This window comes from Sceloporus occidentalis, unplaced genomic scaffold (assembly GCF_023333645.1).
Source record: "Sceloporus occidentalis isolate IW3139 unplaced genomic scaffold, rSceOcc1.0.p SCAF_3, whole genome shotgun sequence".
Classification (NCBI taxonomy): domain Eukaryota; kingdom Metazoa; phylum Chordata; class Lepidosauria; order Squamata; family Phrynosomatidae; genus Sceloporus; species Sceloporus occidentalis.
The window spans coordinates 26959459-26986832 of NW_028316983.1; the positions used below are offsets into that span (position 1 = coordinate 26959459).

Sequence of the window (27374 nt, forward strand, 5' to 3'; positions counted from 1 at the left end):
TTGGCTTAGTTTTAGCAATGGTCAAAGGCCAGTCCTCCTCTGGGAAAAAATGAAGGCAGACAAGTGTCCTGGACCAGGGCAGAAATGTGTATGTCTGCATGCATGACAAACAGGAAAAATAAAATAAAATAAAGTGGAGCAGACTTGATGAGCGGCCAAAAATGATTCAAGGAAAACTAGCCTATGAGCTGCCATTTTACAATGAAGTTATCTTGGAATGGAGAATGTGTGGCTGATTAAGCTGAATTTGACTATTTAGAATTTACCCCTCCTTAAAACTGCCAATCCCAGAATGCAACAGGAGGCAGCTAGAGGAGTCAAAGTGGAATAGTAGCACTTTAAGAGTATAGTGTGATAAACATTGATGTCTGTAGTAATAGTGTAAACAAACCCAGAGTCTCTGTATATCTGGAAAACTAGAGTGCACCCAGAATATATGGTAAATGTAGACTTGCCCTCCATGAATTTCATAGGGCTTTCTTAGGCAAGGAAAAATCAGAGGTGGTTTTGCCAATTCCTTCCTCTGAAATAAAGCCTACAGCACAGACAAATATTAAAGCAAAAGGTAGTTTTGAGAGTGCTGAACCATAAGAACTCAGGTCTACTGGCCACATTATGAAGGAAAAGATTACAACCTACAGCACTACATGAACTTTCATAGTTATTGTTATGCCTTCAAGTTGTTTTCAACGTATGGTGACTCTAAGGTAAACCTATCACAGTTTTCTTGGCTGAATTTGTTCAGAGGAGGTTTGCCCTTGCCTATGTGGCTGAAAGAGTGTGACTTAACCAAAGTCACCCAGTGGGTTTTGATGGCAGAGCGGGGATTCAAATCCTGATCACCAGAGTCATACTCCAACACTCAAATCACTACCCCACACTGGCTCCAACCCTAAAGCCAACTTTGCTAAAAAATTAAGATGTTTGTTTCCTAGAGAAACCATCAAATTTTCTTTTAATAATGGATATATTTACCTCTAAATTCCATGTTGGGAACAATAACTTTTTCACAAATACTTGTCAGTGTATTCTGGTCTTCAAAGAGGTGCTTGTAATGGGGTCTCTCACAAACTGAGGCCAGAAACTGGATTGCATTGCTTACCAACTACAAAGAGAAAAATGAAATTAATGTATATGAATAAAATGAGAATGTTCAGTTTAAAATGGATGAAAGAGAACCGTATTATACTTACCAAATCATATTTAACTTCTTGACCTGTTGTGACTAATAAATTCCAGATTGCTGTGACAAAACGAGGCAGGTAAGGCTGAAATTCTTCATCATATTTTTGGGCGTACAAAGCAGCATTGTCACAAATTTGGGATTTCAAAAGCTCTAGCAGACCAGCTTCTTCTTCATCCTGTCAATGTCAAACCACAGAAGTGCGCCCTTGTTATTTGCTAGGATTTGGTTCCAAGACACTCGCACGCACATGGATGCCAAAATCCATGGATGCTCAAGTCCCATTAAATACATTGGCATAATAAAATTACCGTATGTCCCTTTATATAAAATTGTAAGAATCAAGATTTGCTTTTTTGGAATTTATATTTCTTAAAAATATTTACAAAATATTGAATCCTTGAATAAAGACTCCATGGATAAGGAGGGCTGACTGTACAACCCCCCCCAACACTCTACATTTTTAACTTGCCTTTCCACCAAATGTATACATGCCTTTACTATCAACTAACATGTTATGATGCCAGTAGTCTAGATTAAACATCATGCTAAAATAAAGGTAAGCACAGGTCACCGCTCAAGCTTGTGTTGCAAAGAGGTGTTGTGCACATTAAATAAGAGGAAGAGGACTTTTTAAAGTCAAGGATATTCTTCAAACTTCTCAGGAATTACATGCCATTTTAGGGCAATGCCGCACCAAAGACTCACTCTTATCCAGACAACTATTCATATTTCTTCATTCATGCACAAACATGCATGCCCCCATACAGCTTCCTCTCTGCTCACTGGCTTCTGTCCTACTTAGTGAAGCAAGAATAGGCTGCTCTGCTTTGCCAGCCTCTCAAAGCTGATCATCAATCTTTCTAACCAGCTCAATCTTAGTTACCTGTCACCTACTATTTCTGGAGTTGCTGAGAATGTTGCTATCCAAAATTGTGCTTTCACTCCACTGCACAGAAAACAGGTGAAAAACAGTTAAGAAGGAACTCTGGGCTTCCCTTGCCACTTTTTAATTGGCAAAATTCCCATTTGCTCTCAATATATCTAAGGATGGTTGTGTAGTTTCTCTATGGGCCAAAACACACTGCAGAAATTAATCTAGTTTGACACCACTTTAACTGTCCTGGCTCAATGCCAAGGAATTCTGGGAACTGTAGTTTTGCGAGATATTTAGCTTTCTCTATCAGAGAGCTTTGGTGTCACCACAAACTATAGTTCCCAGGATTCCCTAGCACTGAGCCAGGGCAGTTAAAGTGGTTTCAAAAGGGATAATTTCTGCAGTGTGTTTTGCCCTGTAATAATTAGTTAATTGATTTTTTCTGCAGTTTCATTGTCCTTCCTGAACTCAAGGTAAACTATTTTCTTATAGTTCATACCAAGACCTGGATTCCATTTCATGCGTAAAGTTTGCAAAGGAGTTTATATTTTTTTCTTACGTCTGTCTGTAAGAGTTTGTTATCCAAAGTTAAAAGGTTATGGAAGTTCATCATCCAGGTTTCCATGTTATCTTCAAAAAATTCAGGAAGGTCCTACAAAATTAAGGGGCATAACCATCTTTTAAATCACTTACTTGCATTTAAATATAGTTCTTATTTGAGAATACTGTATCTTTCTTATATTTTGGCAAGCAACAAGGAAACACTATAACCACTTAAAAACCCACAAGAAGTCACGACATATCACTTTTTAATCATTAGAAGTAGTCCAGGTCTAAAAGGTCAAATTAGTAGGTTTCTCCTTTGAAAACCGGAAGGCCATGAACCAATGCTCTCATCTCACAATCAAAATAGCACAAATAAATGTGTTGCTATAGCAAGTGATCAGTGGAACACTAGCTTGACATGGAATAGCAGTCAGTTCTATTTACTGGGTGCCAAAGCCCATATGGAGCCAGTATGGTGTAGTGGTTTACAGTGCAGGACTACAACTCTGGGAGACTAGGGTTCAAATCCCCACTAGGCCACAGAAACCCACTCGATGACCTTTGGCAAATCACACTCTCTCAGCCTCCACGGAAGGCAATGGCCACTTCTGAACAAATTTTGCTGAGAAAACCCCGTGGTCACCATACAACCGGAAGGCACACAACAATGACAACATTAATGCTCTTATAAGTTTATGCAAACTATTCTGGACTATCATCAAAGCTGTTAAAAGAAACATTGGACCTTCAAAATGACTATTCCTCTCTATCTTTACTTAACTATGGGATTCCCTGAGTGTCAACAACCATTGCTTGCATTTTCTTTTGATCTCTGACTAACCTTTGATCAACTCTACTCCTATCAGGACAAAGAAAAGAAGAGACCTAGGCCCAAAAGCTGCCTTTATTATACTGTAAGGTTTTATATGAATAGTTTTAATTCATTAAAATTGCAAGCAATAATTTCTCAGGAAATTTGTGAAGTAATACCAAACATTATTAGCTATTTTTGGCTAGCAACACCAACATTCATGATTATCTAACTTTCCACCACTGAAATTATTGTTTGACTTCAGTGCTACTCTAGGTTTTGAAAGTCAGAACTTTCAACTTAAAGAAAACAAAGGTGGCTTACTTGAAAATTTAAACTGTAGAATAACTTCGCAATCAGAATCAGAGATGAGAAGAGAACTTTCAAAGCACTGGCATCATTTGCATGAGTACTGCACAGCTCAATTGTGGCCTGGAAAAGTAAAGGTTTACCAGTAAAGTCTACTACATATAATTCACATCAAAATTGCATTTATACTGAATGCACATTGATGTTGCCAATAAACAGATCTCATCTCTAATTTCAGTATCATTTTTTAAAAAAAAAAACAACCCTGAAGACAAACATAAGAACCACCAAAAGTGGTGAAAAATAAGAAGGTTGCATATTGGGCAAAAGTAAGAATCACGAGTGAAAGTGTTTGCAAAACACTTTCCATGTCTTACCTTTTTCCTGCAGCACCCCTCCCCCAATACTCCAGAGGATCCTCTTAATCAGTGAAACAGATTTTGAGGATGTAGAGAAGAAAGAAGTAATAACACCCCTTTTGCTTCTGCTGATGAAAATAGTTCTGTCGGCATTAAAATGCACCACATTTCACCTGGTATCAATATTTAAAAAGTGTTTCTATATAAAAACATTTTAAAATATCTAATTTCAGTTACTGCTAATCTATATAACATAGGAAGACACCCCTTTTAAGAAGTCTCAAGCATGAGAGGTTTAATTTAGTCATCTTATACTGTGTATCATATACACTTTATCTCAGCATGTTAAATTAAAGTTATGCTCTCATGGTTATAAACGTAAGTATTCTAAGCTTGGCGTGAAGTTAAAAATGTAAATGTCTTTGACCAGATGCTATACAAATCAAATCTAAATTACACAAACTATGTTACCTTAAAGAGATTTGTCAATGGTAGTGCAAAAGTATCAAGGACAAGTTTGATCTCTGTCCACAGTTCATTTGATTTAAACTCATGACGATATCTGACAAATGAAGGAAGATTTGAATAATTAACTTCTGATTTCTGAAAAGGTTTGAGAACTTGACTGGAACAAAGAAAAGACATTAACAAACAAACAAAAACCAGAATTTCCATAACAAAGTGAACTTAATTTTCAGATCACAGACTGGAAATTTGTGACTCCCCTCCATACCTTTTGAATAAAGAGTGTGCTGTTCGGAGAACTCCATTAATAACATGGAAGTCTCCACTCTGAAAACGATTCACCATTTCTGTTAGCAGGTCAGGCCATTTCTGAGGGAAATCTTCTCTACCAATAATGCTAATGGCATCACTTAACTAAAAAAAAAGAGAAACATGTTACGTAGACTTGTAAGGGGGTGAACAATTGCCTAGTTATAGCTTTTGAACACTTTTCAAGGGGAGCCGCACATAGAGGGCAGTAAAATAGTCTAATCACTTTTTTGTGAAAAAAAATTCTGCATTTCATAGGATCTCTCTTAATATTTATCTCAAGTTTTAATATGCTTCAGTTAGCAATTTTTGTAATTATCTGTTGCTCCTTGTTTTAGAACAAAATTTGATTTATTAACACAATCCATTTTTATGCAAAAAACAAAAACAAAAACCAATTCCTTTCTGAAATGAAGAGGGTTCTTTTTTTTACCTCACCTGTTTTTGAATTTGTTCTGGGCTACTAAGCATCAGATGAATAATGTTGGCTTTAATGGCTATTCTGTCAGTTTCACATATTTTGTCTGGTTCATCTTCAATCTACAAACAAACAGTGAAGTAAGTTAACATCAATACATCTCTATAAAGAAAAATGTTCACATTAAGTTTTCCAGATAAGCTGAATGCTTCTCAAATACTAACAGTAACAAATACTGTACTTCAAAAGCTGTATATAGCTAAAAGTATAATGGCTACTTGATAAATATTTGCAAGGCTAGTGGGTCAAGGTAATTTATGTCTGTGGCATAAGCCTCTTACGATACTTCTAGTGCAGTTTGGTAGTTAGAATCTTTGGTCATCCACCAGATTTACTAGGGGACCTTGTTCCAGCCACTACCTCTCAGAATCTTACAGATTTAATGTTACAATAAAAGGGCAGGGTGGTGAACATAATCCCTGAGCTACTATGAGGAAGGACAGGTTAAAATTCATGTCAGATAGACAAGAGATTACAACCAAGCTGTATCACAATGCTCAGCTGTAAGCATCACATGGTGGAATGTGGATGCATAAAGCAGGATAGGTGGAATTTGCTGACAAAAACAAGCACTGTTCCACTTGGTGCTCTAACCCTTCCCATTTTTAGCTGTCAGGTCTGAGTGCAGCAGGAGATATGATTGCATCATGCAGAACAGCAGTAGCATTGGCCGCTTAGAAGCAGCAAGAACAGTAGGCTTATAAGCTCATCCTCTTAACCCCAGTTGATATCGTCAAAGGTTCAAAAGGATTTTGGCAGATAAGCTGGTTTAGCTGTTGTTGTTGTGTACCTTCAAGCAGTTTCCAATGTAAGGCAACCCTGTTACAGAATTTTCTGGTGCTGAGAGTGTGTCACTCAACCAAGATCACCCAGTGGGTTTCCGTGGCCAAGCAGGGAATCAAACCCTAACCTACTACACCCAAACCACTACACCTTGCTAATGCTTGAAGCCACTTTTCCCAACTGACAATATTGTACCAAGAAATGCAGATATGATTCTTTTCCAGATTCACTGATGAACAATATATCTTTTCTGCAATCAGACAGAGTCATAGGACCAAACTACCACTACAAAGACTCATCAAGGAACTGCAAGTTCTGAAAAGTAAGCTTAAGCCCCAAATCCCTGAAAAACTGCATTAAACTCGGTGAGATACCTGGTGGTTCAATATTCTCTTCTCCTAAAACCATAAATTAATACCACTACCTGGAGGATTGGAACGGATGTATTTCCAAGTGCCAAAAAATATAAAGATTGACTTTAATCACCAGCAGCAACCTACAGGAGACATCTAGCAAGGAGCCACCTTTCTTTCTCCAAAAACCCTATTTATAAGATAGGAACCACTCTTTTCTACCTTCAGGTTCTTGGGGGGAGGAGGAAGGGGGGTCATTCCTTTTCCTGATTACAGGATCTCTGCAAAAGGCAGCAACAGTGAGATACTGCTTATACCATTTGTAAAAGCTACTGCAGCTATCTACAAGTTCTCTGCAGATATCACAGGACTTGGAAAAGGGCTGAATAAGTGAGGACAACAAATAATAGTTTTGTTAGTAAAGCCAGACAAAATGTCTTTACTATCACAGTTTAAAAAGTACAGCGCAGAACTCTGATTATGCTAATAATCCACTGGAAGAAAAAGAATGATTTAGGATTTGAGCTTGAAAACCACTATTGTCTACAGTAGCCTGTCACATTAAATACAAGTGTACCTCAGTTAATGAAGCAGAAAGAATGGAAAGAATAGGCATAGGTTCCTACACCACAAAAAAGAACCGTTCAACATGCTTCAGCAGACTTGTTATTGAAAAGTAACAATATGTGTGTGTGAAATGAAACAATCTGATTGGTTAAGCTTTGTGTTTATATCAGTTTACAAAGCCTCTCACAATGAAGCTCCTTTTTATAAAGACTTTTTATATCTCCTCTTTCTCCTTTCTAGTTACAAGTTTTTTACAGCACTGACTTTGGGAGAATGGAAAAAGAGGATCAGGAAAAAAAACACCCTGACATTTGTTATGAGATAGTAGCAGCATATCTACAATGTACAGTGCAATAAAGCTTGCATTGGAAAAGAATAAGATTCTGCTCTAGCTTATCCTACTGAATCTGAATCTGCCTGGCTATAACAGGCAAGGTAAACAGCAGCTGTCTTCAGAATCCCTTTTTGAGCATTTGTAAACAGCAAAACAGAGAGAAAAGGGTGAAGAAGGGAAGTCTCTCACTAGCTACTCCCAACATTCTAAAAAAAACATATAGCTCTATTGCTTTGGCCACCAAAAAAAGAACTCAAAGAAAAATCGAAGCTAACAGGGGGAAGTGATCACTGGATGAATTTTGAGAGGCTTCCAAAAATGGCCTCTAGAAGATTAAAAATGTTATGTTTATTTGCAAGGCTTACCTGACCTGCTTGTTTCATCTGACAGATAAATATTGTTAGTTTTGAAAACAAAGTATGCTGAGATATGTTGAGCTTCTCTCTATTTTATAGCGTAGGAATTTAGCCCTACTTTCTGTGTGTTCTTTGTGTTGGGACTGAATTTTCTGTTAAAGAAGTAACGGCCAATAATGCATCTCCTTTGTTAACTGAGGTATACTTACACAGTGCATCCTTGCTTTATGCGGGGAATCCATTCCAGACTCCCCTATGTAAAGCAAATTACGCGTATGCTCAAGCCCCATTTAAATGAATGGAGTTTGTGCATGCGGTCGTGCGCGCCCCATTAGTCCCTTTGGGACACGCCGCCCCTTCTTCCCGACACAGCTATCAGCGTATGTTGAAAGCCACATAAAGCACACCCATGTATGTACTATATCTGATGTCCTACCATCTTTTATTACAATTTATGTCCCATAAGCATTTTTATTCTTAACCTCTGATACTACTAGACCACACATTATATGACTGGGCAACTCTAATCACCAAAATACCTACAATTCTCCAATTTCTTTTAATATAATTCTTGAATGTGACAGAGGCACAGACTTTGATGACATTATCTTGAGACTTCTCCAGCAGTGTCAAAAGCAGCAGTGGATAATTTTGGCTTCCTTCAACAGACTCAAGGAATTTTTCCGCTGTAAAAGAATACCCTAAATTTAGCAAAAAGTCTGTCTAATTCATGGTTATCTTATTATTTAACATTATTTGCTACACATGCAAGTTAATATTTAACATAAGGGATAAAGGAGAAGTAAAATTAACATTTTAATCAATTTTATATTGATAGTAAAAGTGCAGCCCAATATATTTCATATGTTAAAAGTAACAAATTTTAAATGCAGATCATAATGCTGCTCCACAATCTCATTATGGCATTTTGGAAAAGACGTGCTTGATATCCCTGTTCTTAGGCAATATCACCAAATACAAATAAATAAAATAAATAAAAAATAACTCTAAGAAGCATATAAAATAGCTAAACAGACTCTGCAATGTTTCATGGTAAGCTTTCACTAGAATCCATCCAGTACATTCTCAATCTTGACATTTTTAAACAATTTACCAGGACGTCTTATGGCAGGATCAGGATCTAGCGTCTTCTTTAAATATTCTGTCAAAGTCTGCAAATTGGCTTCACTTAGCTCCATAACTGCAGAATCTAAAAAGTAACAAAAATGTACTGTGTATAATTTTAGGTGCTATATATCAAAATATATACACTACAATGCAGACACTTTGTGTTACACGTTTATAGTTTTCAAATACAGTTAGAAATCCACCTGTAATTTCAAATACACAACACACTATGCCACCTTCCTTTCCAACAAAAACCATGATCCAGATATCTAAAGCACATACAACTTTGCATTCAAACTGAAACTTTAATTTTTTTCCATCCTATGTCACCTGAATCTTCAGTATATTTAAAAATCTAAAGCAAGACTGCAACCCAAAGCTGTCATGCAGCTAAGCAGTGATTTGCTCCACTGGTTTTTAATGGATATGGCTATGCAGTGGGTATCCTTTCAGTTACAATTATAGACCAGTTGAAGAACCATGGATGCAAGCCCCCTCCCCCCCCAAAAAACCCCTGATTTTAAAAAACCTATGTAACAAATGTTTCCAATGAACTAGTGTGTGAAAAAGCATGCACCTCAAAATTCTTTACACCAGCACAACACTTTAAGAAATGCCCTGAAAACAATAAGCTATTATCATCTCTCTCCCCAAGCCCCACGGCTGGATGTATAGTGACTGGCTTCTGCAAGGTCCTCTAGGATTCCTTTGGAAGTCCTTGCCAATGATGTCACTTCTATGTGTCCAGCTATAGGAAGCCAGATGGATGCTGTCCATGCTCCTCCCACTCTCCACCAACAAGGATATGATTGAGTTCTCAGGGTTTTGGCTAAGAAAAGGCAGGGAAGGGTTTTTTTTTGGGATCGTTGTGGAGTTAGAACATTCTGACATCTGCAACAACCAAAACCATGAGTTCTAGTGGCATCAATCTGATCTATGCCATCATAATTCCCCAAAAGGATGCCAGATTATTTTTTCTCCCAAGCCCACATAGCATATGTTGCTTTGAATGTAATAATGAGTTTACATTCCAACAGCCAAATAACTCATGAGTTGAAAAATAGTCAGTGCGCTTCCAGATGCAAGAATCATACGACCGAAGATACCATATTTCTAAGATTCTTCCACACCTGTCCATTGTTTACCCCATGTGACACATAACCATGAACTGTGATTTCATAGTGTTTAAGTATATTAATGGAAACTGCTGATAATGGCTATATATTATCTCTGGTGCAAGAGGCTTTAGGATTCTGAATGGCACATTCTCAGGAAAATAAACAGGAAGGTGTCATTGCATTCACCCGATTGGGGGCTTTTCATAGGCATTAAGCTGGTCACTAGTTGGGAAAAGATTACAGGACTAGAAATGTTTTCAAACTGAAAAACACCACACGCAAATAATAGGATATAGTAAGCATAACCAGTATGGGACACAATTACATGATGACAAAGATTCTATAGAAACTGTCAAGAAAATAAAAAAGGATCAACAGAAAAGACCACTGTTACTCAAAACAGAAACAAATTTCAAAGAGCAATGTTCCTCTATATTTCTCCACAGTTCTGAATCATTCCAGTTATGTTCTGCCTTTCCCTCTTTTGGAAAATGTCTGTGCCATCTGAGAAAGTAGACTCAGGTCTATGAAAGCTCATGCTACCAGTTTCTTTCTTTCAGATAGCATTAAAGGTGCTACAAGATCCCTTTGCACACTGGCTCTGGAAAACCAAGGGATCCTCAAGATCAGCCGCTCGAAGAATGGTCTAACACATGGAAACGTTTGTATGTGTGTGTATGGAGCGCTTAGGATTCTGCCTCCGCAAGTAATTACGATGTATTTGCTAACTAAAAATATTTTCATATACATATACAAAATGATCTATATTAAGAAATTCAGTGATGGTTCTCTCTCACACAGAAACACTTTAAAAACCACTAAAAAGGAATTGTTGATCAACGCAGAACAGAATTTACCCTAGATCACAACAGGGGAACAAAAAAAAAAGAAGTCACAACAGGCCATTGCTCTTCTGAAACTCATCCCAATTGTCACCACTTACTACAGTGACATAAGAGAGACAGGAACATTTACTGTAGGTATTCTCTCTCAAATCCAACATACTGGGGAATGCACTGTTAAGCCTTGGGTTCAGAAGAAACAATTGCATAAAGACATTCAGAAATGAATGAGCTGAAATGGATTTTAGCATACCTCATGGAATAACGTAACAGATGCAAAGATGGCATGCTCAGCAATGCTCTGGTAGTACACTGAACTAAAAGGCTGACTGGGGCAAATGACAGTGAGACTCCAGGGACCCTTTGATGCTCCCCCTCTTTAGTTCACTGACAAGCTGGGAGAGAGCTTAAATATCAGTGGTAAAAGATTCTTGATGAAACTGGTTGAGAATTTATGTCAGTGACCATCTGCATTCTTAGAAACGGACATAAACAGCAGAAGGCATGACTACATGGTACACCCTTTCCCCATCTCTTTCAATACTATACTTTTCCAGTTCTTAGCAATCCTCTCCCTGTATCAACTATGTGATTTCTTTAAATGAAACTCGCCTTTTTATACTGCGGCCCTTCACTAGAAGAGGTACAGCCTCTGTTTCTAGCAGAATTTTTCTAGAAGTGGCCCTGAAGTCAAAGGGCCATTCTCCCCTTTCCTCCCACATGAAGAGTACTAGCCTTGATTACTTTCAGTACTTCCTAGGATGCTTCATCTTGGTGATGATCTGAAGTTTTACGTAGCGACTATCTAAATATTTAATGTTTTATGTTCTTGGTTTTTAAACTTTTTGTCAGGAGCTTTGAGCTTCTCAAAAAGCAAGTCAAGGCACATAACAACAAAACTGGAAGCTGCGGACAGTCCAAAGCCCAGAACCTACAAGTCACCTTAAGCTCTACTAAGAATCTGAAAGTATGTTCTATCTGGCCCTGCTCTGTGGGCATTGTGCAGATTGGGATGGACAACTGTTTCTCCCTCTAAAGCTTCCAAATGGCAGCTCCCATGATTATTCTCCACAGACAGCACTAACCTTGTCTGATCAGCAGTCTACAAAAATATCTGAGGCCTGGCAACTCCTTGTCCCCCAGATACTAAAAATGCCCTCTGGGCATGTGCAGAGTGGCTGCTTTTCACTGCTATGTCTCTTCCAGAAATCAGACTAAGGCTGCATCTGCAGTGCAGAAACAATCCAGTCTGACACCGCTTTAACTGCCCTGGCTCCATGCTATGGAATTCTGGGATGTGTACTTTTGTGAGACATTGAATCACAGGATCACAGAGTTGGAAGAGCCTTCCCCGCCACAACAAACTACACTTCCCAGAATTCCATAGCACTGAGCCAAGGCAGTTAAAGTGGTGTCAAACTGGATTATTTCTGCCGTGTGGATTCTGCCTGGGTCTCTTCTACAAATCAGATTAAGGCTGCATTCACGCTGTAGAAATAATCCGGTTTGACATCGCTTTGACTGCCTTGCCTGGATCAATGTTTGAGAATTCTGGGAGTTGTAGTTTAGTGAGACTTAGCCTTCTCTGTCGGAGTGCACCTGGCGCCACAATAACCCACCATCCCCAGAATCCCACCACCTGCAGCCTCTGCACTTAAAAAGCGGTGTCACAGCATAAATAGTCCAGGGCGACTCCACTTTAACTGCCATGGCTCAGTGGCACTGAATTCTGGGAGCTGTAGTTCTGTGTGACAAGGAGCCTTCTCTGTCGGAGAGCTCTGCTGCCCCAATGGACTACAATTCCCACAGCATTGTGCCGTGGCAGTCTAAAAGTATTATTATTATCATCTATCGTAATTACACTCATCCCTCCATATTTGCGGGTTCGGTTATTCACGATTTGATTAATACGTTCTCTCTAGGAATCTCTAGGTCCTCCAGAGCAACTCTATGGTCGACTTTGACTAAAAGTTGCACCGAAAGCCCTAGAGATTCCCAGAGCGAAGCCTCCACTAGGCCTCCGCTGCCTCTGCAGTTCTGAGGGCAGTGTCTGCTGCACTCGAGGGCCTCCAGATTGCTAGGGAGGCGCTTTTGTTGTCGGTGGTTTTCTCCTATTCAGGCTCACAATCTCCAAAGAGGAGAAGGGGAAGGCGGTGGGGAAGCGGATGAAGAGTTAAGGCGCTGTCAAAGCGGGTTACTCCTGCAGTGCGGAACCGACACGCTGCTTCCGCCGGCTCCGATTCCCCGGCCTCCGTTCCGCCTCAGCGCCGTACCTTCTTCTTCAACAGCGCCTGGAGCCTCGCCTCCAGCACCGGCGACCAAGAGGAAGACGGAAAATGGAGAGGGAACGGGGAGCGGAGGGTGCTCGCCTCACACTAGTTCCTAGAGCGACAGCCGCGAAGGCCAATCGGCGAACCGCTTTTCCTACCGTCTAGGCCCCGCAGCCAATAGGGAGCAGCGTAGGCAGAAGGGGCGGGACAAAAGAAACCAGCAGTTCGGTTGCCCGCCTCCTGTTGCTGCGCCGCGGGCCCTGAGCCTGAGGGTAAATGAGAATCCCGCGCTAAAGGGTCCCTCCCTGCCGCTCTAGGGCTCCGAAAACCACCAACGAAGGGCCCCTCGGTTTCCCCGGCAACGCGCCTCACCTGACGGGTCCCCTGACAGCCCCAGCGACGCAGCACTCCCACCACAGCGCCAACTCCGCTTCACATTCAAACCTCGCTGAGAGGGCGCGGCGGCGGGGTGACGCAATCACGCACGACGCCGCGTAGCCCCGCCCCTTCCCTGCCATAACCAATCAATAACAGGTTTGTCTAGAAGTGCCGGCCAATCCCAGCTACGCTCTCCTTAGAACGGGGCGAGCCAATCCGCTGCTTCTGCGCACAGGGTTCCCACAATGCATTGCATTTGCAAGAGTGTGGTGGAGCCACTGAGATTCCCTGAGGCAGAAGGCGGGGAAGGAAGGGCGCCCTGGAGGCGCAGTGGCTGACGGTGGCGGTGCAGCCATTCGCAGCCGCGAGGTTGTGAGTTCGACCCCAGGCAGGGTCCGCTCAGCATCCTCAGAAGAGTATTGTATTATTGTTAAGCTTCAATGCTGTACATACAGACCCACCTTGTTGGGGGCAATTAGCTCAGGGAGAGTGTAAGTGCACTGATAAACAGTATAGAAATTAACTGCCCTTGTTTAGTGCTAGGGAATCCTGGGAATTATAGTTCATTGTGGCACCAGAGGCCAAAGGTCTGACAAAACTACAGTTCCCAGAATTCCCTACCGTCGAGGCCAGGGCAGTTAAAGTCGTCTCAAACTGGTCTGCTTTGGACCTTTTAACCGGTGTGGCTCAGTCATGTGGGATCCTGGGAATTCGGGGCAAAGCTTTGGTGCCACAGCAAACTACCATTCCCAGAATTCCATAGCATTGAGCCACGACAGATAAAGTGTTGCCAAACCAGATTATTTCTTCCCAGTCCTCGCCACCAAGGAGGACAAAACACCACAGGATGTAGGACGCTGAAGAAAAAGCAGGACATGATCACACAAAGGCTAAAAGCACTGATATTAACTCATTAATATTAATGCTAATTAATATTATCAATATGTTGATTATAAATTAATATATTAAAATATAATATATTAATGGGGAGTTGATACAAGCAACTCCTCACCAATATTATAAACGCAGGTAGAGTTTGTTGAAAGGAAGGGATGGAGAGAGAGATCTTATACTCTAGTAGTACCTTTGATGCTCACTCAAAGAAAGTGCTTCCCTAGACTGAAGCCTCCTTCCCCAAGAGGCCTTTGGATCTTCCTCAAATGCCTCTGAGGAAGGAGACTGAACTCCAGGAAAGCGCGCAGGCTGCCAACTTCTTTCTTTCCGTGAGTCTCAAAGGGGCGACAAGAGCTCTCTCCATGCCCAAAGTGAAGTTGGCGACTTTGGAGGGAGAGGGAGCCATCAGGCAGACCCAGCAACATCAAGGTCTGCCTGAAGGAAGAGGCCCCTCCCTCCTCAACTGTCATCTCGGCCTCAGAGGGAGCCATCAGGCAGACCCAGCCTGAAGGAAGAGGCCCCTCCCTCCTCAACTGTCATCTCGGCCTCAGAGGGAGCCATCAGGCAGACCCAGCAACATCTTGGACTGCCTGAAGGAAGAGGCCCCTCCCTCCTCAACTGTCATCTCGGCCTCAGAGGGAGCCATCAGGCAGACCCAGCAACATCAGGGTCTGCCTGAAGGAAGAGGCCCCTCCCTCCTCAACTGTCATCTCGGCCTCAGAGGGAGCCATCAGGCAGACCCAGCAACATCAAGGTCTGCCTGAAGGAAGAGGCCCCTCCCTCTTCAACTGTCATCTCGGCCTCAGAGGGAGCCATCAGGCAGACCCAGCAACATCGGGGACTGCCTGAAGGAAGAGGCCCCTCCCTCTTCAACTGTCATCTCGGCCTCAGAGGGAGCCATCAGGCAGACCCAGCAACATCTTGGACTGCCTGAAGGACGAGGCCCCTCCCTCCTCAACTGTCATCTCGGCCTCAGAGGGAGCCATCAGGCAGACCCAGCAACATCGGGGACTGCCTGAAGGAAGAGGCCCCTCCCTCTTCAACTGTCATCTCGGCCTCAGAGGGAGCCATCAGGCAAACCCAGCAACATCTTGGACTGCCTGAAGGACGAGGCCCCTCCCTCCTCAACTGTCATCTCGGCCTCAGAGGGAGCCATCAGGCAGACCCAGCAACATCTTGGACTGCCTGAAGGAAGAGGCCCCTCCCTCCTCAACTGTCATCTCGGCCTCAGAGGGAGCCATCAGGCAGACCCAGCAACATCTTGGACTGCCTGAAGGAAGAGGCCCCTCCCTCCTCAACTGTCATCTCGGCCTCAGAGGGAGCCATCAGGCAGACCCAGCAACATCGGGGACTGCCTGAAGGAAGAGGCCCCTCCCTCTTCAACTGTCATCTCGGCCTCAGAGGGAGCCATCAGGCAGACCCAGCAACATCGAGGACTGCCTGAAGGAAGAGGCCCCTCCCTCTTCAACTGTCATCTCGGCCTCAGAGGGAGCCATCAGGCAGACCCAGCAACATCGGGGACTGCCTGAAGGAAGAGGCCCCTCCCTCCTCAACTGTCATCTCGGCCTCAGAGGGAGTCATCAGGCAGACCAGCAACATCTTGGACTGCCTGAAGGAAGAGGCCCCTCCCTCCTCAACTGTCATCTCGGCCTCAGAGGGAGTCATCAGGCAGACCAGCAACATCTTGGACTGCCTGAAGGAAGAGGCCCCTCCCTCCTCAACTGTCATCTCGGCCTCAGAGGGAGTCATCAGGCAGACCAGCAACATCTTGGACTGCCTGAAGGAAGAGGCCCCTCCCTCCTCAACTGTCATCTCGGCCTCAGAGGGAGCCATCAGGCAGACCCAGCAACATCGGGGACTGCCTGAGAGCTGGTGGAGGACTACTTCTGCCGCTGCCCCCCCCCCATGTCACCTGGGAAGAAGCTCCCCAGAACTGCGGAGGACTATCTTGCCGCTGTGGTGGCTTTTTACCAGGGGGGAGGGGTCAATGAGAGAGGGGTGTTTTTATGTATTCTTAATTGTTTTATTGATATTTGCTGTGAACCGCCCTGATCTATGGAAGGGCGGTATAAAAATAATAAATTTATTATTATTATTATATTATTACTAGTAAAGGCCCAAGGCAAGGGGGAAAGCATTCAAAGCTATAGAGCCATGTGAGCCTGTAAGGTCAAATGTAGGGAGACTAACTGAAAGAAAGAAATTGGTAGTGTGAGCTTTCATAGTCTTAACGCTACTTCCTCAGATGCATTTGACGGAGCGGTAAGCCAGGGAAAGGCGGGCTACAAATAAATAAATATTATTATTATTATCATTATTATTATTATTATATATATATATGAGGAAGAGTCCTGTCTTTGTCCTCCTTGTGATTTGATGTTTCTTTCTTACAATTTTAAGGATTTGTTTTTGTTTTGCTGTACTCTCTCTCTCTCTATATATATATATATATATAGTGTTAAAACTACACACACACACACACATATATATACAGTACAGTATATAGATCCGTTTCCTATAGTTTATTTACAGCTAACTTAGATACACTTTTGTTATCCTTTCATTATTTTTATTTTATCATATTTCGTTATCCTATCTTCACTGCAAATAGGACGGATCCTTTTAAAAGTTTGGGGTGTTGTATCATTTTAATTGTTTTGAACAATTTTAAACAATTATAACTGTATTTTTATTCTTTTAATAAGCAACCTGTTTTAATATTGCAACAATTTGATTCTGTTTCAATGTACCACTTTTTGAAATGTTTTTAATTGTTCTTTGTAAAATGTAAAAATTGTAAAAATGTTCTTTTAATGTTCTGAGTTGCTCTGGGTCTCAGTTCTGGGAAAAGAGCAGGATGTAAATAAATACAATTCATCATCATCATCATCATCATTCCCCCCCCCCCCCCAGCTGCAGACAAGAGCTCAGGGTGCATTTATTTCTTCAGGGGCAGAAGCAAACATGGTGTTACTCAATGGGCTTCTTAGTCATGCTCAAAATGGAGGGCATTTTGGAATTCATCCTGGACAGAAGGTTGGAATAGGGCCTGTCTTGGAAAAGGAGGATGTCTGGTCACCCTGACCTGGGCTAATCAGACTGCTTTTCTCCCTTCAGAGACTTATTATAAGTACAGTCACCCCTCCATTTTCATGGGGATCCATTCCACCTCCCTCCCTGCAAAAATGAAAGATTGCCAATATTGGCGACCCTATTGACTTCAATGAGGGCACGCACCCCAATGTGTCCCCCTCCCTTTGCCCCTTGCTTATTTCTGAGGAATGTAGACTCCAGTCCTCAAAAACGGAGGGGTGACTGTACATTTATGTCTTTGACTTTTGGTAGATGTGATTACTCATAATTTGTTAAACTGAGACTGTTGTACTATGGACATATCATGAGAACGCATGACTCACTAGAAAAGACAATAATAATAATAATAATAATAATAATGATAATAATAATTTGTTTTATTTATATACCGCTATTCCAAAGATCATAGCGGTGAACAGCAAGTAAGCTAATTTGCCCCCAACAGTCTGGGTACTCATTTTAGCGACCTCGGAAGGATGCAAGCCTGATGCTTGGTAAGGTAGAAGACAGTAGGAAAAGAGGAAGACCCCATTCCAGATGGATAAAATCAATCAAGGAAACCACAGCCCTGAGTCTGCAAGATGTGAGCAGGGTTGCGCAGAGGGTGACTTGGAGGCCTCTCATTCTTGGGGTTGCCATAAGTCAAAGTTGACTTGCCGACAGTTAACAGCAAAGTTGCAACTACACAACTCGTCAGGAGAGGAACACATGGCATGAAAGTACTGTGTGCCTTTTGCCTTATATTTTGTTATGCTATCTTCACTACAAATAGGTGGATAGGTTGGATCCTTTTAAAGTCCTGTGCCCTCTGACTTTGAGGGTCAGAAAGTGTGACTTGCCCCAATAGGTTTCCATGGCTGAGCAGGGATTCAAACTCTGTTCTCCAAAGTCATAGTCCAGTGTTCAAGCCATATGATTAAACCATAGAAGTTGGCTAGTATATCCATCTATAAAGAATGGTCTGGTACTCTTGCTAGCTGTTGAATGTGATTGGCATTACACCTTCCACCTCTGAGGGAAGATCTGCTTAGGATTCAAAATGTTTGGGAAATGTTCACATTTGAAACAGACTTTTGCTTGGATTCAACTGCTGTTTCTTATATAGGACACTCATTGCCTAGTCTCTATATTGACTGAGCATATACACCAATGCTTAATTTTTTAAAGTATCAACAGGCATTGTGAACTCTTGTGGCAATATAGGCATCAACAGATTGCTTTGGACTAAAATATTTCACTTTCAGCTCCCAATGGAAATTGTATGCATATAGAGGGGCAAATGAAACATGATATTGAGTTGTATGTAGGTTTTGGCTATGATGTTTTTACACATATGTGAGCATACAGCAGCAGAGATTACATTTGTAAATCTTCCTCAGAAAAGCTGCTAAAAATTACAACCTTTTATATTTTTTCCATCCAAGAGGGGAAAAAATCAGGGCAGATTTTAAGAAAAACCTCAGGAAAAAAATGCATGTGATGTATGATTTAAGTCTACCTCCCCTTCCAATATTGGATACATTTGTGATGGAAAGACCAGATCAAGGTGAGTCTCTAGGGGATTTTTTCCAAGTGTAAATTTGTACATCACCAAAAGGAGGGTAATTTCACATAATATATTAATATTGTAATGTACAGGTACAAATTAAGAAATTTTAAAAATGAAGGTAAAAATACTATACATTTGAAGGAACTCTGATCAGGTAACCCGTGGGCTTGCTCACTCTTTATAGCAGAAGCAGGCAACTTCAGTGTTTTAGGGGCTACTTTGTTAAAGGGATAAATCAAAATACAAGAAACTATTACTGAAACCCATGGGGAGATGAACAGAAAGATTTTTTCTCCTGAAAAACAGTATTTAGGATCTAAGATATGATGAGGTACTTTCTAAAATGGCAATGGAGCATAAGTATCTCACAGAGTCCAAGTGAGTTATGCACAAGACAGTTCTGCTGTTTTTACTCTTTAAATTTGGCAGGTCAACCTGCTCAATTTGCTGAAGGGATGAAATACATATTTCTGCTCTTAGACTGCAAATCAACTTCCACTAGCAATATTAGCTGGTATTTGGAAGTGAAACGTTCTTGTAGTAAGGCTGGACTACTAGACCCTTTGTCCATCAACTACCACTCCCTTCTGAAAAGCCTTCCAACAGAATTAGTAACTATAATTCTAGGGAAAGACATTCCCGTTGTCATTGTCTCCTCAAATGTCAGGTCTTTGCCACCCTCAGTTTCATGACAGCACACCGGTTAGGATATAGACCTGTCACAGCCTGTTGCCAAACAAACTTGGGCATATTATCTGCAAAATGGTTTACCACAAATCACCAATGGTTTTGATGAACCACACTACTTACTTGTGAATTCTAAAGAGCAGCATTTCATTATTACAAGACTGTGCCTTGTTAAAAACAGAAAACTGATATAACTAAAAGTTCATGGATCTTCTCCTCTGACCAATAAGCAGTATTAGTGAATGATTGGGGGGGGGGGGGAATTTGCACTCCACACTTGCTTCCCTAACAAGAGTCAGTACTACTAAGGCTGGAAGCTCTGATTATCTGGTAAAATATATTCCTAGCTTGCAGGGCTCCTGAACATCACAATTATGAGAACATCAGCATCCTTCACACTAAAGAGGGTTGGTAAGATTCTTGTACTGCACCTTTAAGCACTGCAAATGAAAATAGTAAGAATATTTGTTTGCTATGTAAAAAATAATATTTCTCCATACCAATGCTGGGGGGGGGGGGGGAAGATGACCGAAAGGCTATGTCTGCACTAATATGTTCAAAGCACCAAATGTAAAAGATGGTGCTATATCTGTGTGTCTTCCTCCTCTGGAGCCTCTATTAGTACCACACCACCAAATGTGATATGAACAAGTAGTTGATGTAAACTGTAGTAACAGATTTGTTTTTAAACTTTATTTATCACCAGATTAAAGCATGGGATACAACAGTATTATACATAATATTTTATATAAAAAAAACTTTACATAGCTTTTCGCATTATATAACTATTCAGCTATTCTCTCAAAAATGTACACATCCATCGGGCAAGGAATGCTTTTCATTAACTTAATGATATTAAATGCACTTCATAATAGAAGGTATCCTAAGAAAAGAAACAGCTGTAACTAACTTTAAGTATTATATAGATAAAACATACATTTTGCACAAAGTATATTTTATTTAAAATTGCAAAGAGATAATCTGGACAAATTGCCAAGACAGTTAAGAAATTGCACCTCCCACAAGTCATTATTTTCTTTTTGCTTGCTTCAAGCCAAGGGTCAAATCACCTGCTATTTAAAATATTTGGGAATATAATTCACTGGCCATTTATAATTCAGATTAACCTCAGTGGAACTATGCCAGTGATCACTGAACTATCATTATAAAATGCAATGCACAAAACATTTAAGCAAACTTTCCCCCATCAACTTTATTAATAAAATAAGCAGCTTGTGTGCAAATATGCAGGCTTAAGACATACAGTATGTGGTCTGCAGCCTCAGTCTGAATTCATACTACAGAACTGTCAATAAAAAAGATGTACTGGGCTTTTGTTCTGTGTTTTAAATTTATGTAAATAAAAACTGACTTCCAGAAAACAGTTACAAAGAAAGAAAAATGATACCTGCTCTGTGAAAGAACACTAGGGGAAGCAGAAATTAAGATACGTTCAGGACTTATGTCAATAAATTAATCTTTCTCACCTGTTACTGTACTGTGCTTCTTCCAAATATTGGTAGAATTTAGCAGTTCTCATGCAGATTTGTACATCCTTTTGGACTATATTCTAAACATTTACTTTATTTAAATCGGAATTTAATCACATCACAATATAAGAGTATGGGAAAATGTAGATGCAGGGCTGGATGACCATAGTTAAGATATCATGTACAAGCTATGGAGCCTGGGAGCTCTTGCTTTCCTTTTCTGGATTTTATTCTTTCTCCCTTCTTACCACTTAGCTCTGTCTTCATCAGCAATAACCACGGTTAATCCCCATCTTGGTGAGTTCTCAACTTAGTGAGCAAACAGAATTTGAAGCAATTTGCGAGGGGTAAAAGGGAACTTGGTTGGAGGTAACCATGACTGCTGACAGGCAGATGTGAAACTAAACAAAGGTTAATGCTGAAGAAAAATGACAGACTGGCTTCTGATCTCTAACATAGTTCAAAGACCAGCAGCATTAAGTATAAATTGAGCTGTTTTAACAGATGTTTATTTTTGATCCATGATACAGAGTTCTGTGACTGAGAAGTACCTGCTTGATAAAAAATTGCTATGGGTACAAATGTGCCATAGGAAATGCCATATTTAGTCTGAAGAATTTACTGGATGATCACAACTCAAAAGAATTTGCTGGGAAAGCTTCTGGAGAGAAAGCTCTGTTTATTCTTGGAGTGTGATGTTGTCAAAAGAAAGCTACATTGAAGAAGCCCATTGCCACTGTAAGAACATGTTTATACATTATATATATATTAATGTTATCACTCCCCACAGAGCTATCACACACATCTCAAGAACATCTGGAATAAGGCTATTATGGAATTTCTTCACATATACTCACACACTTCACTCCATGATAATTACGCAGTAATCTAGATTCCCCCCTCCCCATATGTTTTTAAATTAAAGTTCATCCATTTAAAAATACAAATGTTGACTGCTAAAACATAGCTTCCCTAAGGAAATATTCATATAACACTAAGGCTTTAACAGGCTCCAAGTTATATATATATATATGCACCAACCTCACATGTCAAGCTTCTTCATAGCATTTTACATTGCTAAATTTTGGAAGATACTGTTTCAGTCCCATATGTATTCAGACTTTGTGAAGCATCAGCTGTGACACTGCTATACTCTCCTAGTGAACTGAAATACTGTAATATGAGTATTTGCTCGACAAAGGATGAGTGGCCAGCTGTATTTGAACAACATGTTAATAGCAAAACCACAGCAGTGGATGGGAAAGTAATAATCCAATTAAAAATACAAATCAGTATACAAATGTAAATATATATATATATAAAAATAAACAGCTTCTTGCAGTACTTTGTGAAGTGCTTCTTTATCCTGCAAATGTAAGTCTAAATTGCTTTAAATGCTGATGAAAATTAATATATTTTCCCACATAATCTTTTATCCATGGCAAAATATTAACCACAATCCTTTCTAATAAGTTATTTATTTTTGTCATTGTATTTCACATGAAACAAAATTCTGCACTTGCTACATAAAATTCTTTGGTAGAGAAATTAAATTTCAACGTTTTTACTTATTATATTAATGATCAAAAACAAATGTAGTACTCATACTGCTTTGCTATAAACAAAAACGTTTAACGTGAATGAGAGAAAGACCTAGCACCAACATTTAATAAAATAAAACCCAGCCAACAATTCTGGTTGTCCCCAAAATATTATACCTTTGGTTGTGCTAAGAGCCAAACCCAGTTTTATTAAGAAAGAGGTTCTAAGCAAGCTGAACCTAATTAATCTCAGAACTGATCATCTTCCATTTAACTTATTTCAAAAACACTTGCAGCCAACCAATCACTATTTCCCACCCTACTTTGTTAATTATTTTACAACTCATCCTTGCAGATATGGCTAAAGACAAAATATGCTTGATAATACTTTTGTACTTTCATTTTTAATACATTTGGATGGACACAATTTCCTTCCTGTCCTCATATACAAATTTTACACTCATTATTATCAAACAAATACAATTACACAAGTTTTGCCTGCCATATTTTACAAAACTATTTCTTTTACTCGGCAAAGAATACTAAGACATGGTCTCACCAAAAATATATAATTCCTTCAGAACCAATCAGAAGAGCCAAAAGGACTACAATGATACGATTGCAGGTTTCCTTCCTATTTTTCCCTAATAAACGAGCTTTTATCACAAGTACATGTGCATTTATATTAATAAATCAAGTGGTCCCAATAGGAACCAGATTCATCTCCCACATACCACCAATGCTAATAAAATACTAACCAAGCCATTAAAACAACCATTAACTCACAGTTCAGCAGAAAAATAGAAATATCTTAATATGCATTAGAGTGTTTTTACCCCAATGCTAGTTATATATTATTGACAAGGGTAAGGTTTTGTAACTAGCATAAATTTTAAATCAGTGTGCACTTCAAAGATTAAATTTAAAGTTCCACTTTGCCATTTGCTCCATATAATTAAATATTAAGCATCAGAAGAATCTTCAAAGCTGCTAAGCTTCTTAAACTGAAATCATAAACAAACTAGTAACTGGATTGACAGGCCATGTGTAATGGGTTTTGTTTTTTGAAGGAGAAGGTATTTCCTGTGTAGTAATATATTATGCTAATTATTTTGTTCATAATAATCCTGATCTCAAGGATACTTTCATATGATGAAAACTGATCAGACCCAGGCCATGAAAATATGGTGCCACTCTAGAAATGATGCACCACACACATTCTGCAATATACATCAAGTTGGGAGTAGTAGTAAAAGAGATAAAAACTGCTTTGGATTTTTCCCCTGTGTGGCTGGTCAAGTAACCATCTCAAACACTTCTTAATATATTTGCTAACATCACAAGCCTATATTAATACATTCAGTATTATCTCATAGAAATACTTTCTATTCATTTATTGTTTTCAGCACATCATGGGCTCCTGGAAGGTATAAAAGGGAACCACTGCAAAGAATAGATTTGAAGAGACAAGCATAGTAATAAGAATTACTTGACATTTACTGTATTAAGTTGTCAAATGCTAACAGCTATTCCTATAGGGCAGCCAGAATTAAAAAAGAAAGATAAATTTTCCTTCAGAAATACCAGCTTAACCAATGTAACCTTGCTGCTCCCATGGTGTGGTTTCTTCTTCTTGAAGCAGGCCAGTTATTTCTTGTTCTCTTTCTGCATCCATTCTTTGAACCGAGCATGATGCAAACTTTGGGAAAGAGGAGCCATGGAATTACCATGCAAGTGAATGGGTTCCCATTGTTTGTAACTGTTCTTCAGGAATCCAAATTTTGAATACTACACCTATGCGCAGGAAAAACTTTCGCAGCACAGCTCGAAGCTCTGGGATCAAGTCAAACTGCATTATTTCACATAGGTAGGGGTAATACGTTGAAGCATGTGCTTTGAACTTGTAAAGAAGAAAAGGAAAAAAAGTTAAGAGACTTTTATAAAAGAAGTTTCTTCAAAAAGTATAATTTAATAGAAATAATGTTCCTCACAGTTAGTTGCAGCACAACATCTAGATACTAAAACTGCATTTTTAAATTTAAAATTCTTCACTGTTTGGTCATTACTAAGAGGAATAACAGTGTGGGGTATGTAACATTAGAAAAATGTAACTATGAAAATTAAAACAAACATGAAGACTTAAACAATACACACTTTATGTGTGGATATCAAGGGCAGCATACTGCATGACTTTGGGAGCAGCCTCCACATTCCCATTTAACATGTTATATTCCTTAATGAGAAGACCACATAAAGGAGGCTGAAGCTTCATGTAAAAGTAAAAGTCAGGTTTTGTATATGAAACTAATGTGAGACTCTTTTCTTACCTTTTCATCACTAACTTTTAGCGTTTTTGTTAAAAGTAACAACAAGAGATTGGTCCAGGCCTCTCGGTGACTTTCTGAGTTCACAGTGATAAAATAGGCCAGCGCTTCACTGCATACACTAAAAGAAAATTATGTATACAATCAGTACATAGAAATAGGAACAGTATGCAAACCGTGAATATTGCTACCTCATCTTAAGTCTAACAGTACAAGTGGGAGTTCTGCTTCATGTACTTTTAAATGAAAAGACAAAAGTATCCAAAGTTTTAATTTCATTTAATTTCATTATATTGCCTCAAAAATTCACTCTACTAAACCTACTACTAAATTTGGAAGTAATTGTATGCATATATGTGATTTTTTTTCATTTGCTTCCAAAAGGTTTCTCCTTTTCCTACAAAGATACATCAAGCTACTTTAACTCATTTACTAATAGGATTTCCTTCTCCAACCTCAAACTATTTTGCCTAACTAAAATCAAAACCTAACAAAAAGCATAGAGTACTAAAGTAAGGGTCTTTTAGTTAATGGTTATGGAAGAAATCCACATCCTAATCGAGATATTAGTCTGTCTTCAGATTTACATGAAGACTTCCCTACTGGCCTTTATGAAAAGACATGATATGAATACCCATTCCTTTCCATGTCACATGTGGGTTCCTCTGCTAAAATGAACAAGACAATTTAGATGGAAAAAATTTAACCTAGAAGGTTGTTGCCGCCAGAACCACTTGTTGCCATGCATTTTAAGGATTACTCAACTTGAAAAATTGTTCACATTAAGCCCACCATGTGATCAATCTGATGGTGAAAACCAAGTGCACAGATCAGGCAATAGATATATGTTTACCACAGAGGGCCACATGGTATCACTGGAGAAGAGTCTTCACGTTTCCTTGTGGCAAGAAACCTTCCTTGAGAAGAAAACTGAAAAACTAAAGCCTAATGAAATAAGAGCAGTCAACTCCACCTCCAACTGCAACAGAATGCCAGATGAGAGGGGATACCTACTGCCTTTGAAGAATATTTATATGAGACAGACTGATCAGATGGGGGGTTTGATCTGAACAATTTTTCATGTAGATAAATTTCACCTACGCATTGATAATGGAAGCTGGCAGGAGCTAGGAGCCCTGGTGGCGCAGTGGTTAAATGCTGGTACTGCAGCCACAACGTTGTAAATTTAATTCCAGAGGGTTCCAGGTTGACTCAACCTTCCATCCTTTTGTAGGTCAGTAAAATGAGTACCCACCTTGTGGGCAATTGGCTTACACATTATAAACTGTTTAGAGAGTTCTTAGTTCACTATATTCACTATGTGTATGAAGCAGTATAGCAATGTAAATGCTATTATTATTAGTCTTAAGTGCCGTAAATTTGCACAGTGCTGATTGTTATCACTATGGTATCTAATGCTATTGGGATCTCTGGTGTCGGTGGGGCAGTTAATCTGCTCTGGATTTTAGTCCAAACTTTATAGAGATCCCATCTACGGTACTGAACCTATATGGAGGCTAGTGTTCATTATGGTGAATATCTCCTTTGAAATCTGGATTCACACCTTCCTCCCTGACTTTACTGTCATCAGCTTGTACTTGATACTGGGATCCTACACCTGTCATTGGACTGGTTACTTTAATAATGTTTTTAAAGACTAGAAATAATACTTACTTCAGCAATCTCTCTTGTATAGCTTCCCAGGAGTCTCTGCGGTTTTCGTCAACATACATTCGGAAAAGAATTCTCAAACAACAAGCCAAACTGCTGGTCTCTTGTTTCAAAAGGTTAGGCTTTGATTTACCCTTGAAACCTAGAAATTGAGGACAGAAAGACAGCTACATATTCTTATACTGCCAAATGCCAGAAACAAAGTTGAAATCAAGGTGCAATAGCACTAACTAAACAGCTGCTGCAAATCCAAGCCATTTCCACAGCTTTCTCACCTTATGAGGCTTAAAAAATGATTTGACAAGGTATACACACATTTGAAATGACATGCAAGTAAAAATCACTACAACAGGAACATCTGGAGCAGGAAAATGGTTAAATACTTCCTCTCCCCTCTCTCATGTGTTTAATCTTAATCACTTTTTCTAATAGCATCATTAAATGTATTTAAATGTAATACTGCGTTCAACTATAAAAGAACCATCACAGACTTAGTTGATGATTTAAATGAAACTCCACAGTTTGCAGGTTTAAAGACAGATATGTGTTGCCCCCAAAGTTTACAAAAAGCCAAGGACTGCTATACCATATTAAGGGAAAAATAAGTGCCACTGCACTGATTTCAGTTAATTGAATCTAACAGTGTCCACTGGAATGAC

The 27374-nt window shown here is 39.8% G+C and overlaps 2 protein-coding genes across 5 annotated transcripts in view; both read right to left on the reverse strand.

Moving 5' to 3' along the window:
- The window catches only part of LOC149315677 (exportin-2), a 35288-nt gene extending 21721 nt beyond the window's left edge, over window positions 1–13567 (reverse strand). The window contains exons 1-10 of one of the 3 annotated variants that reach the window (XM_089513865.1): window positions 13461–13567; window positions 8845–8940; window positions 8274–8416; window positions 5298–5399; window positions 4819–4964; window positions 4557–4647; window positions 3742–3849; window positions 2620–2712; window positions 1194–1361; window positions 976–1105 (exon numbers count right to left, since the gene is read on the reverse strand). In XM_089513865.1, coding sequence (XP_089369991.1) covers window positions 976–1105; window positions 1194–1361; window positions 2620–2712; window positions 3742–3849; window positions 4557–4647; window positions 4819–4964; window positions 5298–5399; window positions 8274–8416; window positions 8845–8929 — 1066 coding nt within the window. In that variant the 5' untranslated portion in view covers window positions 8930–8940; window positions 13461–13567. Of the gene's footprint in view, window positions 1–975; window positions 1106–1193; window positions 1362–2619; window positions 2713–3741; window positions 3850–4556; window positions 4648–4818; window positions 4965–5297; window positions 5400–8273; window positions 8417–8844; window positions 8941–11071; window positions 12634–13091; window positions 13276–13460 lie in introns of those variants that run through there. The other 2 variants (XM_089513866.1, XM_089513867.1) reach the window with 2 other exon arrangements.
- A 6800-nt stretch (window positions 13568–20367) lies between these two features.
- LOC149315678 (brefeldin A-inhibited guanine nucleotide-exchange protein 2) overlaps window positions 20368–27374 on the reverse strand; it is a 74954-nt gene continuing 67947 nt past the window's right edge. For both annotated transcript variants that reach the window (XM_089513869.1, XM_089513870.1), the window contains 3 exons: window positions 26719–26857; window positions 25048–25165; window positions 20368–24620 (listed from right to left, as the gene is read on the reverse strand). In XM_089513869.1, coding sequence (XP_089369995.1) covers window positions 24444–24620; window positions 25048–25165; window positions 26719–26857 — 434 coding nt within the window. In that variant the 3' untranslated portion in view covers window positions 20368–24443. The remainder of the gene's footprint in view (window positions 24621–25047; window positions 25166–26718; window positions 26858–27374) is intronic.